The following is a 17,296-nucleotide window of genomic DNA, read 5'->3' as shown; positions in this document are numbered from 1 at the left end:
TTTAACCCCTTAACGCTGCAGCCCTTTTTCATTTTTGCGTTTTCATTTTTCACTTCCCACCTTCAAAAATTTGTAACTTTTTAATTTTTCTATGTACAGAGCTGTGTGACAGCTTATTTTCTGCGTAACAAATTACACTTCAAAATGTTGGTATTTAATATTCCATGCCGTGTACTGGAAAGCAGGAAAAAAATTCCAAATGCAGTGAAATTGGTAAAAAAAATGCATTTGTTCCGTATTCTTGTGGGCTTGGATTTTACGGATTTCATTGTACGACCCAAATGACATGCATACTTTATTCTTTGGGTCGGTACGATTACAGGGATAACAAATTTATATAGGTTTTATAATGTTTTCATACATTTAAAAAAATTAAAACCTCCTGTACAAATTTTTTTGGGGGGATTTTGCCATTTTCTGGGGCTAATAACTTTATTATACTTTTGTGTATGGAGCTTTGGGTGGTGTTGTTTTTTGCGGATTTTGATGAAGTTTATAATGTTATCATTTTTAGGACTGTGCAACCTTTTGATCACTTTTTATAGAATTTTTTTTTAAATGGCAAAAAAGTGGCATTTTCGACTTTGGGCGCGATTTTCCGTTACGGAGTTAAACGCATTGAAAAAACGTTATCATATTTTGCTAGATCGGGCATTTTCAGACATGGCGATACCTAATGATTTTATGATTTTTACTGTTGATTTATATTTATATCAGTTCTAAGGGAACTGATCCATGTACCGGGCCCGGCATGTGACGTAAAACTACGTCACACGTAGGTAAGGGGTTAATTACCAGAAACATGACAGAAAGAGCTTTCATTTCATGTATTCATATGGGGATAGAAAAGTTGAACATAAAACCTTCTATTACCGTATATACTCGGGTATAAGCCGAGGAACGTAATTTTAACACAAAAAACTGGGAAAACCGAGTATAAGCCTAGGAAGGGAAATTCATTGGTCACAGCCTCTAGCCAGCCAGCCCCCAGTATACAGCCAGTATCCCCTTAATATATAGCCAACCTCCTGCACCCTGTTATATAGCCAGCAGCTTCCTAGTATATAGCCAGCCCCTGCCCCCTAGTATTTAACCAATGCCAGCCCTTTAGTATATAGCCAGCAATCCCCTATATGCCCAGCCTATTAAAATTAAAACCTGTCTACTCAGCTTTACGATCCCCCCCCCCCCCCCAGGTCTTCTAATGCCTTCTGAAGCTCCGGTCTCCCGTTTGCCGCTGTCGCATATACCATGACTTGCTGACATCATAGTGTGTGCTGATGGCGCATCATGGTTTGTGCAACACAACATGTGGGAACCTGAAGATACTTATGAGCTGTGCACCTGTGTGACTATGGTCAGATTTAGCAGACTTTCCACTTTCAACCCCACGGGGAATGGATTGTGTATGGAATATTATCCATACATGTAACCCTTTAGGGAATGGAAGATGTATGGAGACATTCCACACATTTATTACTATAGGGAATGGAAGGTGTATGGAGACCTTCCACTTAGTTTCTGTATTTTGTTTCCGAAATGCTCTTTTATAATGTAAGAAGATAACATAAGCAATTTGCATTGATGTGAAATTGACCTTATAATTAAAGGCTTTATGTACAGTATATGGATTATATAAAGTGATGGCATATTGCTAGAACACGCTGTCTCTTATATCTGTTTAGGATCTGATATTTTTTGAGAAGAAGGCTACATCCACACTGCACTTAAATTCTGCACACAAAATTCCATTGTGGAAAATTATCAGCATTTTACAGCATTTTTAATGGTGAAATCTGTGACAAACCACAGATGAGATGTATATTATGATCTGCAGTAGCTAAGCTTTAAATTACAAGGTTGTGCAGCAGCAGATATGTTCATTATAAGGATTTGCAGCAGTGGGGAGGGGAGATGCACATTTTGAGGTTTGCCCTGTTGGCTTCAAGACCTGGAAACTGCTGGGTATTTGATTGAAAAAGGTTTACTCTGTAAGGAAACTGCTCCTACTGTTCCCCAAAGTAAACCTTTAGTAGGTTCTGCATAATGTGGGGAGGGAGACACATTTTCAGGAGGAGGAAGAAAAAGGGCTGACAATATATAAGGAGGGAAAGATAGGGTCACAATACAAAGAGGAGATGAAGAGAGCCACAATGTGAAGGGTACAAAAAGATAGGGTGTTATAAATGGTGGATAAATAAATTGATCAAAGGGGGCATTATACTATGTAGGGGTATTGGGGTGGGTAATATACTGTGTGGAATGCTAGTGGTTAGAGTAAAAAGCATGGCATAGGGCAGTGATGGCTAATCTATGGCACTGGTACCAGAGGTGGCACTCGGAGCCCTTTCTGTGGGCACTCAGGCCATCACCAGAGATGACTCCAGGTATCTTCCTGCAGTCCCAGACTGCCCAGGACTTGCTGTGCACAGAGCTATTTTAAAGTGACAGCTGTACCTGGGACTACTTTCTGCTTTATTGGTGTCCTCAGGTGCTGGTATCAATGAAAACTGTGACAGAGAAGGAAGTATAAATCACAAATTAAATTTCTGTGTTGGCACTTTGCGATAAATAAGCGGGTCTTTGTTGTAGTTTGGGCACTCGGCCTCTAAAAGGTTTTCCATCACTCGCATAGGGCATAAATGTCCTACCATCAAAAATGTTTAAGTAGATTTAAACATCCCATAGATAGGGGGACTCTACATTAGATAAAACACACCATTAATGTAAGGTCAATGGACATCTTTATAGTCAACTAGTTGTAGCTCTCGGCGTTGCCCTGGATAGTAAATAACAGCGCTTAGCAATAACAAAATACAATTGGTTGGAAAAAAAATAATATATATCTATCTATGCATCTATCTATTTCTCTCTGCCTGTCACTCACTCTTCCTGTCTCTCAGTGACTCTTCCTGTCTGTCTCACACTCACTCTCTCCACCTCTGTCAGCAATGGCCACTGCTCCATCAGCAGTAGCGTAACTACCACCGTAGCAGCCGTAGTGGTTGCTACGCGGCCCATGAGGTTCAGGGGTCCGGGCGCCGGCACAATCACAATGTCTGCAGACTGCAGTCGGGGCTGCATTTCCAGACCTGATCCGACCATCGCCCGGGCACTGCTATATAGCGCAACGTGCCCCCTTACTCTGTTCCTTCTGCCCCTGTGTTCCTGCAACACCCTCCTGTGTTTCTGCCCACTGCGTACCCATCCTGGGCCAAGTCGGCGGTCCGGTCGGCCCACCATCTGTATCTCCTCCAGGCTGCAATGTGCACCCCTTGTCACGTGACTAACGTGACCTGACATCAGGTCGCGTCAGTCATGTGACCAGAGGCGCGCGGTGCAACCTGGAGGAGCCGAGTCGCCATTTTGGTCAGCTACAGGGAAGAAGACATCAACGGAGGGTGAGTATATAACTCTATTATTTGTTAAGGGAGGCTGCTAGGGGCTTTTTATTAGTAAAATGAGGCTTTCAGGAAGAGCAGGGTACAATCCAGTACCTGACCGTCTATAGATGGTCAGGTGCTTGGGCGGCTGTAGGCTGGTATTATTGGGCTGTGATGGTACCAATACCAATGGGCACTCACACCACAGTAATGTCAGGGTGCTGCTGCTCTATTGTATCTGGCTGGTAATGAAAATGAGAGGGAACCCCATGTCATTTAAAAATATATATATTTTACAAAAACGGTGCGGAGACCCTCATTTTCTATAACCAGCCCGATACAATACAGCTTCAGCACCCTGATGTTACTGGAATTTGAGCACCCACTGTTTTTGGGCAGAGCCCAATACCAGCCTGCAACCGCCTTAGTACCTGATCATCTGTAGATGGTCAGGTACTGGATTGTATCCAGCTCTTCCCAGCCTTTTTTACCAGCTAACACAAGGTCCCAATCCTAGCAATTGATGCAGTCTATTAGACAGCGCCATTACTAAGGCAAGTTTTGAGTTAAAAAAAAAGATTTTTAGGATTATTTTTTTTTATAAAAACTCCCTGACACACCACTGTCAACCATTTTATTAAATCAAACTATCCACATGGCTAAAGTACTCCACTTAATAAGGCAAAGTATACAGCATTCACAGATCTGCAAAACATTTTATAAAAAAGGATAATAAAAAGAAGTATATATAAATACTATTAATCTGTGTTGGGCTTTTAGAGTTCATTGGTTTACTTGGTTTATTTGATTTACATTTCCGGACACTTGTGCACCATATTACATGAACTCCTATGTAGTCATAGGGAGATTAGCAGTAGTTAGAGCACATGGACTCCGTTTTGATGTGAAAGGTTTCATGTACGCCATCAACCTGTGGAAATAGGCCCGTACATTGTTACGGTCCCACAGTCAGTACATATGCATATGGAAAGAATTACTCTTAGTCGTCAGCTTAAAGCGTTTCTTTCACCAGGAATGTCATTTGTAGCTGTTGGCAAGTTCCAATAACTTCTTCTATGCTGATTTTAAAAATGACTTTATATGGCAGTACAGGCATCAGACCGGAATGAGTTATCCTTATGGTAGATTGTGAATATTAAAGGCCCATTCAACCCCGTTTAATGTCCAAATGTGCTCAGAGCTATTTTCTGCTGCAAAGACTACAAAAAGTTAAAAATTAACTTGCTGTCAAGCTATAATAATTTTCCTACATTTTATTGAGAAGAGCACTACATGAAGGGTGAAGGCCAAACCGTGATCAAAACTTGAAGAGAAATGGAGAAAAAAACAGCTACATACCCTACAATCTATAGAGATAAAAGGATCTGGACAAAAGTGAGTGTGGCTTACTTTAACACAATGGGGCAGATTTATCAAGTTGTCTGAAATTCAGAATATTTCTAGTTGCCCATGGCAACCAATCACAACTCTGCTTTCATTTTACCAGTGCTCATGAATATTTTAAAGGGGAGCTGTAATTTGTTGCCATAGGCAACAAGAAATATTCTGACTTTCAGACAGCTTGATATATCTGCTCCTATGTATTAACACTACGTATTTGTCCTTAACCTTACTTCCCAGTGTCGGTAGTGAGCAGCCCAAAGACCACCCAGGCAACGCAGGGACTACCCCACCATGTGTTAAATGTTCAGGTGTTCCTGATAATGGTTCATAAAGGAAATAAGTAGTTAAAACTGTGTTTTAAATCAGTCGGATATACTGTATCAATCAAATCAGGTAAAAGTTATATCCTTGGATCTTGTGCCGATTGCATTTATAGTCATTCCCCAGGTTACATGCAAGATCGGTTTTTAAAGGGGTTTTCCCACGAAGGAAAGTAAGGCCCTATCTACGGGATAGGGCCTAACTTGCTAAACAGTGGGGGTCTCAGTGCTGAGACCCCTGCAGATTGCGAAAATGAGGGGTCCATCGCATCCCTCCTTGCTCCGTTAGATTAATGGAGCAGAGGGCTGCGCATGACCGTTCTGCTCCATTAATCTCTATTGAGATGATGGAGATCGGTGAGGACTCTCGTTTTCGCGATCTGCAGTGGTCTCGGCACCGAGACCCCCACTGATCAGCAAGTTAGGCCCTATCCCAGGAATTTACAATAACTTTCCTTCATGGGAAAATAAGGAGTGGCCCTTTTTCATTTTTGCATTTTCATTTTTCGCTCCCCCCCTTCAAAAATCTAACTTTTTTATTTTTCCATGTAAAGAGCTGTGTTTGGGCCTGTTTTCTGCATAACAAATTGCACTCTTTAGTGACAGTATTTATTATTCCATGCCAGTAAGCGGAAAAAGAATTCTGAATGCATTGAAAATGATGAAAAAATGCATTTTTGCCATATTCTTGTGGGCTTGGATTTTATAGCTTTCACTGTGCGCCCCTAATGACATGTCTACTTTATTTGTTGGGTCGGTACGATCACGAGGATACCAAATTTGTACAGGTTTTATAATGTTTTCATACATTTACAAAAATTAAAACCTGTACAAAAAAGAAATCTTCATTTTGCCATGTTCTGGCACTAATAACTTTTTCATTCTTCAGTGTACGGAGCGTTGGGTGGTGTCATTTTGTGTGACTTTGATGACATTTTTTATGCTATCATTTTGACCACTGTACGCCCTTTTGATCATTTTTTATAGAATTTTTTATATTTTTCAAAATGGCAAAAAAAGTGGCACTTTTGACTTTGGGCGCTATTTTCCGTTACGGGGTTAAAAGCCGTGAAAAATCGTTATTAGATTTTGATAGATCGGACATTTTGGGATGCGATGATACCTAACATGCTTATGATTCTTACTGTTTATTTGATTTTATATGTGATCTAGGGAAAAGGGGGGTGATTGAACTTTTCCTTTTTTTATTTACTCAGGTTGATTCCTGTGTAGATGAGGACACTGAAAAGCAAATGAGGCGAGAGAAGAACTTTTGGAGGCAAGCTCTACAAAGGATTGCTAATGTGACGTTAATTATGGCAATGGCCAATATGTCATTTCGTGGTCATCAAAAACATTTGGGGGAAATTAATCATGGAAACTTCCTCTCCATAATTCAACTTTAGCAGATTATGATCCAGTTCTTCATGAACTTATTGAAATGCCCCAAAGATCCACAAAATATCTGAGCCCAAAAATCCAGAACGAGATCATCCAAATTCTTTCGGAGACAAGTGCAAAAAGAAATTGTCTCAGACATTCAACAGGCATAATTTTACTCTATTTTAACCCCTTAAGGACGCAGGGTTTTTCGGCTCATTTCTCGCTCTCCAACTTCAAAAATCCATAACTTTTTCATTTTTACGTGCACAGACCTGTGTGAGGGCTTATTTTGTGCGTAACAAATTTTACTTTCCCGTAATGTTATTTATTTTAACATGCTGTGTATTGCGAAGCTGAAAAAAAATTCCAAATGTGGAAAAATTGAAAAAAAAACGCACGTCACGTTCTTGTGGGCTCAGTTTTTACGACTTTCACTCTTCACTCCAAATAACATGCCTACTTTATTCTTTGGTTTGGTGCAATCGCGGTGATACCAAATTTATACAGGTTTTATTGTGTTTTAATACATTTTCAAAAATTAAACGAATATGTACAAAAAAGAAAAAAAAAATTTGCCATCTTCTGACGCTAATAACTTTTTCATACTTTTGCGCACGGAGATGTGTGAGGAGTCATTTTTTGCGAAATGAGGCGACGTTTTCATTGCTACCATTTTGAGGTCTGTGCATCATTTTGATCATTTTTTATTTCATTTTTTATGTTATGTAAAAAGGTGTAAAAGTCGCATTTCGGACATTTGGGCGCCATTTCCCGCCTCGGAGGTCACCGCCGCCCGTAACCGTTTTTATATTTTGATAGATCGGGCATTTTGGGACACGGCGATGCCTAATATGTTTTTAATTTTTACTGTTTATTATGTTTTATATCCGTTCTAGGGAAAGGGGGGTGATTTGAACTTTTAATATTTTATTAATTTTTTTTATTTTTTAGACCATCTAGGGTACATTAACCCTAGATAGTCAGATCTCTCCTACCATATACTGCAATACTTCTGTATTGCAATATATGGCATTGCAACATCCCCCACCGGGGCCTAGCCCTTGAGGTGAGGCCTGGAGACAGCCGGGGCCCGCGGTACCGGAGTGGCTGGCGGTTGCAGCCTAAGCACGCTTGTATCACGGTGCTTGGTATGGGGAACCGGAGGGCTGACCTACAGCCTGGCAGGTCTCCAGCAGGGTGGTGTTGGCAAGAAATGATGAGGGAGAGGCTGCTATAGAGGATCTCCCTGGGGCAACCCCTTAATGTCCCGAGTGTGAGTCTCTGTGTAGTGGACAGGGTGCCTGTGATGAAGGTAGTTGTAGTAGCAGGGACCAGACGGAGGCAGAGGTTGAACAGAAACACTTACAGTTCTTTATTGGAACCGACAGGAACATCAGCAACGTGCCTTTAACAAGATGGTGGAGTACTAGAGAGGTATTTGGAGGGAGCCACAGGATGTAGATCACCAGCCTGGATGCAAGGGCAGGCTGGGAGGCAGCTGTGTCCTAATAGGATGCTTCAGCTTGATCCTGGATATCTTCAGGTATCACCCTTGAAGGTAGGATAATACCCCTTTCCTCACTACCTAGCTACTATCTCCACTTCAGGCAGGGGCTAGGCTCTTCCTGCTCTGGTCTGGTGTGCTAGATGTACAGACTCCGAAGAGTCTGTACTGGAGAGACTCCAGTCTCTGCCTCTGAGCTACTGCTCAGCTAACTACTCTCTTCTCGTGTCCTGCAGACCCAGAGGGTCTGACTAGGACTGGTCTCTTCTCCCTCCTGGGAGAGACTGCTCTCTAGAATATTCTTGGCCAGGGGTTTTATTATCTCCCCTTGGTCAGGTGGTGGCTGCTCCTCCAATTACCTCTCAGCTCACAGAGACAGGATGTAACACAGATCATTGGATACTGGACTTTTACATCATACCCAGATTTAACTTCTGCCTTGCCAGGCAGGATTAACCACTGCAATGTCCCCTGTGTGATGTGGTGACATGCTATGGGGCTTATTCGCAAACCCTCCCTCGCCATTGCATCGGCGAGGGTGTTGCAGCATTTTTGCAGCACATTCATTGCAATCATTGTAACGAATCTGCAGATACCAGATAGTCTCGGGTCAAACGAAGACCCGAGGCTACCATGGCAACCGATCGCGCTGCCGTCTTTTAAATGCCGCCGGCGGCGTTGAAAGGGTTAACAGCCGCGATCGGTGCAAGCACCGACCGCGGTTATTAGCGGTGGGGGTTTGCTGCAATATGCAACAACCCCCACCTCTGTATGAAGAGGACTAAGCCCGTGAGCCCTTTTCATACATCCCTTATACCTCTGCGCCGTAGAGCTACGGCGCAGAGCGTTAAGGGGATAATGGATACTACACAGGACATATCAAAGGTTGATCAGCTGAGCCAGGTTTTCCGGTACATGTCTGTTGACAGAGCAGAGAATGGGAGAGCAACCAACGTGAAAATACATGAAGTATTTTTTAGGTTTTTATGCTGTAAAAGATCACAGTGCTGCAGTAATATAGAAAAATATTATAACCTGCATAGAGAGCAAAGGTCTGAAATTAAATAAGTGTCGCGGCCAGGGGTACGATGGAGCTGCAACCATGAGTGGCATATACTCTGGAGTGCAAGCAAAGATTTTAGAAAAAGAGCAGAATGCTCTTTATGTACACTGTGCAGCACACAATCTTAACTTGGTTCTACAAGATGCAATGGCCAATATCAAGGAAGTTGCAGGGTTTTTTGATGTAGTACAGAGTTTGCACACATTTTTTGCTGACAGCATAAAATGATGGGAAACTTTGTTCATTCACAACTAAATCCACCTTGACATTGAAGCAGTTGTGCCCTACACCTTGGGCATCACGCTATTAATCCTTGCTTCTCAGGAAGTTTATTGTTATGGAGTGAACAAGCACAACTCCTTTAACAATTAATACAGTTAAAGTAAAACCTCTAATAAATATGATTTTTATTGATTTCTCTAGGTTGATCATCCCTTGCAAGTTCTGGTTTTGTTAACGTAAGTTAGAAAACTTGAAATGTATTTTGTAATCAATGTTGATTGGGGAAACCTGAACAGAATTTGGATTATTTATATATTTTGTATAGGTTGGCGAGTTTTTCATGTGTTTAATATGTTCGAAAATACAACTTTTCAGAAGATGAAAACTAGTTGAATATGATACTTCCTGTCCAATTAAGTGTTGATGAATTACATACAAGTTAAGAAACTTTTACATTTTTAATGAATCACAAATAATTATATAACTTTATGCAAGAATAACCGCTATAATTTTTGTGGTTTTGGTTCTTCCTAGATGTTTTAAAGTTAAAATTTATATCAAGCAAGAAGTGATGGAAACATGGTGCTTTGGGTAAGTTATGACTATGACCTAGGGTAAATAAGTGCTAAAATATGTTAAACTATAAATGCCTTATGTGTTATTCCTGTGTGAGTAACATTGTATACTTGCAATAAAAAATACCCATATATATATATATATATATATATATATATATATATATATATATTCAAAATGAGCAGGGAATAGGAAGATGTGCCGTGGTCGTCGGCAGGGGGGGGGGGGGCAGCCAAAAATTTGCTATGGGGCCCACTCATTCCTAGTTACGTCACTGTCTGTCACTCATTCTCCCCGCCTGTCTCTCTGTCACTCACTCTCCCCGCCTGTCTCTCTGTCACTCACTCTCCCCGCCTGTCTCTTGGTCGCTCACTAACACTCACTGGCTGTCTCTTGGTCAGTCACTCACTCACTCTCCCTGCCTGTCTCATTCTCCCCACCTGTCTCTTTGTCACTCACTGTACCTCACACGTAAGCTGTATTATACTCATTGACTAAAGTAACTCCTGTATATGGTGGCTATCATATTACCTCACATATTACTTCACATCTTACCTCACACGTTGCAATTTTGTTTGTGTTAAAGCATGCTTTTTGAAATGCATCGCAACAGTTGAGAAGAGATTTGCCTAATTACATTGCTGTCAACATTGCATTTACACAATGTCAACACACATGTTAACAGTATATTAACACATATATGTTAACACTTTGTTAGCATATGCGTTAATATCGAGTTAGCGCTTGCGTTTTATAAATGCAATGTTGACAACAATTAGGCAAATCTCCCTTTCTCATCTGTTGTTATACATTTGAAAATACATGCATTAATGCAAACAAAATGCAACGTGTGAACACAGCCTAAGCTGTGTTATATTATATAAGCTGTGTTATATTATATTCATTGCCTATAGTAACCTATCAAAAGTCAGAGCTCATATTAATGACCAGTGGCAGAACAACAACCAATCACGGCTCAGCTTTCAACTGCCACTGCAGCAGCAGACAGTGGCTCATGTATATGGTGGTTATCATACTAACTCATATTACCTCACATATTACTTCACGTCTAACATCACACATAAGCTGTATTATACTCATTGCCTATCATAACCAATCACAGCTCAGAGCTCATATCAATGACCTGTAGCAAAATAGATTGATTGCCACTGCAGACAATGGCTCCTATATATGGTGGTTATCATATTACCTTACATATTACTTCATAACTTACCTCACAGCTAAGCTGTATTATACTCATTGCCTATTGTAACCTATTAAAGCTCAGAGCTCATATTAATGACCTGTGGCAGAATAGCAACTAATCCTAATCACGCTTCAGCTTCCAACTGCCACAGCAGCAGCTCCTGGCTCCTGTATATTTTGGTTAATACGTGGATTTTGGAAAGCGTGGAGTAAAAATTTTGGCTCAATACCTGGTCTAAGATGTTCCCTGAGTCACTAGCAACATATACATCCAGCTTTATATATTAGATGGATAGTCTTGTGGGCAGCTCTGGAATCAATTGTTCTATACATTTTGCCCTCCCATTTTTAATGGCCCTGCTCCTATAATGAAGCAGAACAGAAACCCAGATCATAGTATGAGCATAACTGAATATTGATATAGCTAGTATTTGTAAACATCTACTGCCTTTAGCTTAGATTCCTATATGAATGTCAATACTAAAAAAATGTGATAAATATCAACTACAAAGAACCAAGAATACTAGATAAAACTTACTAGAACATTTTGCTGGAGTAAATTTTCCATTAGAAAGACATGTTCTGTGTCCTTTTGATTTTCCATCGGATGTTATAAAATTGTCGTCACATTGGAAATCTACTTTTTCTCCTTCTGCATATTCACTCTTTAAATTGCTAAGTTCTGCATTTTCAACAAAAGCCTCTCTGTATGTACAGAGTCCTAAAAACAAAAACATGTTAAATTATTTGTTAATACAACCAGGGTAAGATCACTATCCAACTAAATGTATACCAGGAAAAATAATTGATAAAAAACAGATGTGCCACAAAACATTTAAGGAATTCTATCAACATCAAGCATGATAAACCATAGACACTCCTAGATCCAGGCACTGTGACTATGGTTATTATCTGATATTTGTTATCCATGGCATTCCTTTTAAAATAAAATTTTAAATGTATGCTAATTAGCCTAAGGTAGCTTTACAGGCTGTCACACTGTCTCACCTAATCCCTTGCTCCCTCAGCACTTGTGCAGTGAGCAGGAAGCGAAAAACACATACTGAAAGTAATCTAAAGATATGAAATCTACAAATGAATCCACTCCTTCCACTTTCTTATGTCCTGTTACTCCTCTTTGGTGCCGAAGTTAGGCGGTAGGGGGGTGGGCAAAATGGGCAATTGCCTTGCCCCCAAGTTTCCAGGCAACCCCTTAACAGTAACTCCACTGACTCCATCTGTTACTGTAGTTTAGGGGATGAGGAAACAGCAGGGGCGGAGCAGGGACAGTCTGCAACACCACAAAGAGGTGCTTCTTCCCTCCTCCTCCCTCCCATTCCCCTGTACGAGTTCCGGCTAACGCACGCTAGAGGCATGCATAATTATCCAATGAGGGAGCACTGTGGTCCAGGCGGTCATAAACATCAGTTCAATACAACATTTATCTCTGCCACCAGACACTCCTGGAGTTTGCCTAATATCTTTATTACCTATATGCAGTAGTTTCCTTGCTATAGCCCTCACATTACCTCATTACTGTACTGTCTGCCTCCTCTCCATGTGCTGACAAGCCCTATAAGTCCGTAGCTCATTTACATTTTGTTTCTGTCTGTTTCGTGGTGGGGGAGAGCTGCATGACCATTCTATTTTTTTAATCTCTATGGAGCTGACGGAGATTGCCGAGCCCTCGTTCTCGCGATCTGCAGGACTCCCACTGATCAGCAAGTTAGGCTCTATCAATGGGATAGGACCTGACTTGCCTTTGTGGGAAAACCCCTTTAATGCTAAATTACTTTGAGAGAGAACACAAGGCATCATGGGATCTGTGGGCAAGCTAGCTGGCCTAAGCCTGAGGGTGTAGACTGACAGATATTAGTCTCCACCCACTTCACCTCTATGTGAGAAAGATTTTTGTCAAACGCTTTCAGAACAGAAAAAAACATAACTATCGAAAGAAAAGTAGGCAGAGTTATGTTGGTTTTCAAAGGGGGAATCACATATAATGATTTGGTAAAATCACCATAGGTTTACAGTTGCACTTAAACTCCTTAAAGGGGTTGTGTCACCATAGCACAATGTAATTGAGCCCAGTGCATTGTGACAAGTACTTTCACCATTTACACTTATTACAAAATATGCAGCCTTACTGAGATAACTCCTTTTGTTCTGGTTGCTGGCGCCCCCTAGTGGTAGCTGTGTCCCGTCCTGAGCAACAGCTGATCTGGCCAAGTCTGCGCACAAGGAGTCAGCAGCTGCTCTGCACTACAGATCACTCCACAGGCTCACAGCTCCTCTCCACACTGAGAGATCAGCTGACACACTGCAGCCAATAGGAAGTGAGAGAGGAGGAGGGGCAGAGAGCTTAGCTGTATACACGAGGTGCCTGTGATCTCTACTGCTTATTTCAAGCCTCTGCTTCACCAGGGCTTCCTACATCACATGCCAGATAAATGCAACCAGACCTGGGTATCTGATACACAGAGGACAGAGCCCTTCTAATATGGATCATAGCAATGTAGTAGCCCTCTCCCCCTCCACCATTAGTCAGGTCACACAGGAGGCTGCAGAGATAACACAAGTAACATGCTGAGCTCTGACCTCTCCTGAGCTCCAACATGTCCTGCAGTCCTCCTCCTGTAATCTCCACCATTCACTGTCCCTCCATGTTACACTGCTGTCCTGCAAAGGGGCCTCTGTGCCTGACTAGCAGGGAAGTAGGTCCTATCTAAGTCCTATTATCTATCACCTGTCATCTATTTACTATCTATCCATCTCCTACCTATTTATATATCATCTATCTGTATATCTATCTATCTATCTATATCATATCTATAACCTTTCCTATCTAACTTCTATCTAGCAATCTTTTTACAATAGATAGGGACACATTTATTACAGCTTGTGCGCCAAAAAGCAGGCATACAAGCTGTGATTTAATCACAATTCCTTACAAAATACACAAGAGAAGCAATTAACGGCCCCCAAGTAACATACGAAAATGCAAACGTTTATTTAAAAAAAATGATAAAAACCCTGTTAATGCACCTCATTTCAGGGACAGAGAAGTACAAAACAGTTTCCCTGAAAACACCCCTTACTCCTGCCAAGTGTCAAATATAATCAAATATGATACTGGACCTTCAGAATAAATGGTATGAGAAATACATGAAATCAGAAACATCTCTGACTCAATGGTACAATAAATTCATACAAGTAGAGAAAGGTTAGTGCAACCAAGTAGCTGGAGATCCCCCAAAGTGCATTGTCCGACTACAATACACATCTGGCACGATTCACAAAGGTGAGGCCAATGAGTTGTGGAATAACTGCCGCTGTCAGTGCTGTGCATGTGCCCCGCTAGGCCCCTCCCACATCTGCTTCTGTGTGGAACAGAGTAGAGGCTGAACAAGCATCATAATAACACATAGAAAGGTATTCAGCCTCTTTTGGCCTTAAGGACGCAGCCCCATTTTTCAAATCTGACCTGTGTCACTATAAGTGGTTATAGCTTTGGAAGGCTGTGAGATATTCAGGGGATTTTGAGATTGTTTTCTCGTGACACATTGTACTTCAAATTAGTTTAAAAATAAATTTAGTTTGAAATATTTTAACTTCTTTGAGAGCTTTTTGGAGTAATTTGTTTTGCGGCATAACCCCTTTAATGACGCAGCCTGTTTGTACGTTAAGGCTCAGTCCTTTTTTTAAAAATTTGACCAGTGTCTGTTCCTGTGGTAATTACTTTTCAACACTTTAAGATATCCCTGTTATTTTGAGAATATTTTCTTGTGGGACATTGTAGTATAAGTTAGTAGCATGTATTGCAGGGTATTAGCAGCGTCAGCCTATGCACATTCATAGGCTGGCACTGTGCCAGTAAGATGACGTCATAGTCGCCATCTTACTAGCAGTTCTTGCAGGCAAGACCGGGGTCCAGATCGGACGCCAGTGATGCCACAGCAACGATCGGTGTCCCCCCCAAAATGGTTTGGAGGGGAGCGATCGTGGGGGAAAGACCCCCCAGAAGCATGTTAGATGCCAAGGCCGCGCTGACCGCGGCATTTAACGGGTTAAGCACCTGCAATCAGAGCCCACTACGATCGCGGCCGTTACACTGGGGTGCCGGCTATTAGTTACAGCCGGTACCCCGTGTTTCCCGATACGCTGAGCGTTAAGCAGTTAACCCCTTACTTCATAATTGTTTTATTGCTCCTTTTAGCTCATAAAACTCAGTGATGGTCAGTGTAAGATTCTAGGGTGTGGGCAGGGACTCTCAAAGCAGGTTTGTAAAATGTTCCTCCTGAATATATAGGGCTGCATGTATAACAGTTGTGTTGCACTACTTTTGGTTTTGCGCCTAAATAAGGTGCATTGCTGCACCTCAATTATCACAAGCTACAAACAACTATGATGAGTCCAGTTCAATCATCTTATTTATCATTTGTGTGATTTTGTGACTGTACTATATTTTGGACACAAAAAAGGCACAATTCCTGGTTCTGGCACTTACATATAAGCCTCCTGTAGGCTCCCTTCGGCTTCTCATCCAACACAGCATTAAACTAACACTCAAGTTGCACCCAGTGATCCTCCTCAGCAGTGACTTCTATCATCTCCTAGTGAGGATCATCCAATGCTGATCTTCTGCTGCCCTTCTGTAATTCTGGGCAGTATTCCTCCTCAGACACTAGTGTGGTCATCCTGCTACATATGGACACTTCTCTGTACTGTCTCTCCCCCTCTCTCTACATTTCTATCCTGCTTTCAGCTGCTGAATATGCAGAATATTTGTGAACAGAAGCTCATGAATTGTAAAGAGTGGATGCATGAAGTGTGAACACTGGCTGAGGTCTGCTGTTGTACTATACAGGCACTACACTGCTCTGCCGAAGAGCTCATTGCTTTGCTTCTTGTTCTACGCCACCTTCAGGCTCCAAATTTGTGCCTAAACCATTATTAAGTGCAGCAAAACATCTGGATATATAGGATAAATAAGAAAAACATTTTTATTTTTGATGTGCCATTGTTTAAATATTACGTGTTTACATTGTTTAAGTATTTTCTCGCATAAGTATTGCGAGAAAATAAAAAGTTGCAAGAACAACAACACAAAAATAAAAGATGATTTAAAAAAAAAAATTATGCTGCAACCTGCAAATATGTAAAAAAAAAAACTACCAGGGGACATAAATATTTCAGAAGAAGGCACAGTTTGTGGACTTTGGGGGCGGGGGGGAGGGCATTATTGCGTATAGAGGTTCCCTTTCTAACTTTTAAATTACTCAGCATCTTAAACATCTTTTTCACGGTTGTTTGGTGACAATAGAGGTTTTGTTGTGTTATTTTAGTGATGAGCGGACCCAGGAAAAGTTGATTGAACCCGAATTGCAAAAATATGTGTGGCTACTTCACCCCAGTAGTAACACCCTGAGAACAGATGTTACACAAAGTCACGCCATGCGCACCATCATTTTAGGGAAAGTTGTTGCTACCTATGACATCATGCTAGTGCACCTGGACCAGAGGATGTTAGATACAGCCATGAACCCCCCCCCCTCCCTTCCTAAAACAGATGTGCCACAATAAGGAGGAAATAAGGGACTGTAAATATACAGCAACTTTGCAAACTGTCATATGTTCTCTATACTCATTGCCTGTATTAATCTTAACTATTTGTATTCTTTAACTATACAAAAGTCACTGTCCAACTAATCAATTACGCTCCAACCTCTCCACCATGGCCAAGACCAAAGACCTGTATAGGGACACCAGGGACTAAATTGTAGACCTAGGTTGGGATGGGCTAGCTACAGGACAATAAGCAAGCAGCTTGGTAAGAAGGCAACCACTATTGGCGCAATTATTAGAAAATGAAAATTTTCAAGATGACTGTCAATTTTCCTTGGTCTGGAGCTCCATGCAAGATCTCACCTCACGAGGTGAGGAAGGTTTTGAGAGAATGAATAACCAAGAACTACACATTGGTTGACGACCTGAAGCAAGCTGGACCACAATCTCAAATATAACTATTAGAAACACACTACATAGTCATGGATTGAAAAAATGGAAAGGCAATGTAAGGACCCTTTGCTCATGTAAGCACATGTCCATTCCCATGTGAAAACATGGAGACATGGAGACATGGGAGTAGGTCATGTGGTTAGAGGAGACCAAAACAGAACTTCTTGGTATCAACTCCACTCACTGTGTTTGGAGGAAGAAAAAAGATTAGTACAAC

General features: G+C 41.3%; 1 protein-coding gene across 1 annotated transcript in view; it reads right to left on the bottom strand.

Annotated features, from left to right (window-relative positions):
• Window positions 1–17,296, bottom strand: part of CFH (complement factor H) — a 205,210-nt gene that overhangs the window by 115,570 nt on the left and 72,344 nt on the right. Inside the window, exon 9 of the mRNA XM_072129059.1 lies at window positions 11,600–11,782. Within this exon, the coding sequence (XP_071985160.1) occupies window positions 11,600–11,782 (183 nt within the window). The remainder of the gene's footprint in view (window positions 1–11,599; window positions 11,783–17,296) is intronic.

This window comes from Engystomops pustulosus, chromosome 10 (genome assembly GCF_040894005.1).
Source record: "Engystomops pustulosus chromosome 10, aEngPut4.maternal, whole genome shotgun sequence".
NCBI lineage: Eukaryota > Metazoa > Chordata > Amphibia > Anura > Leptodactylidae > Engystomops > Engystomops pustulosus.
The sequence above is the reverse complement of the archived record's forward strand: the minus strand, read 5'-3'. Positions and strand labels throughout refer to the sequence as shown.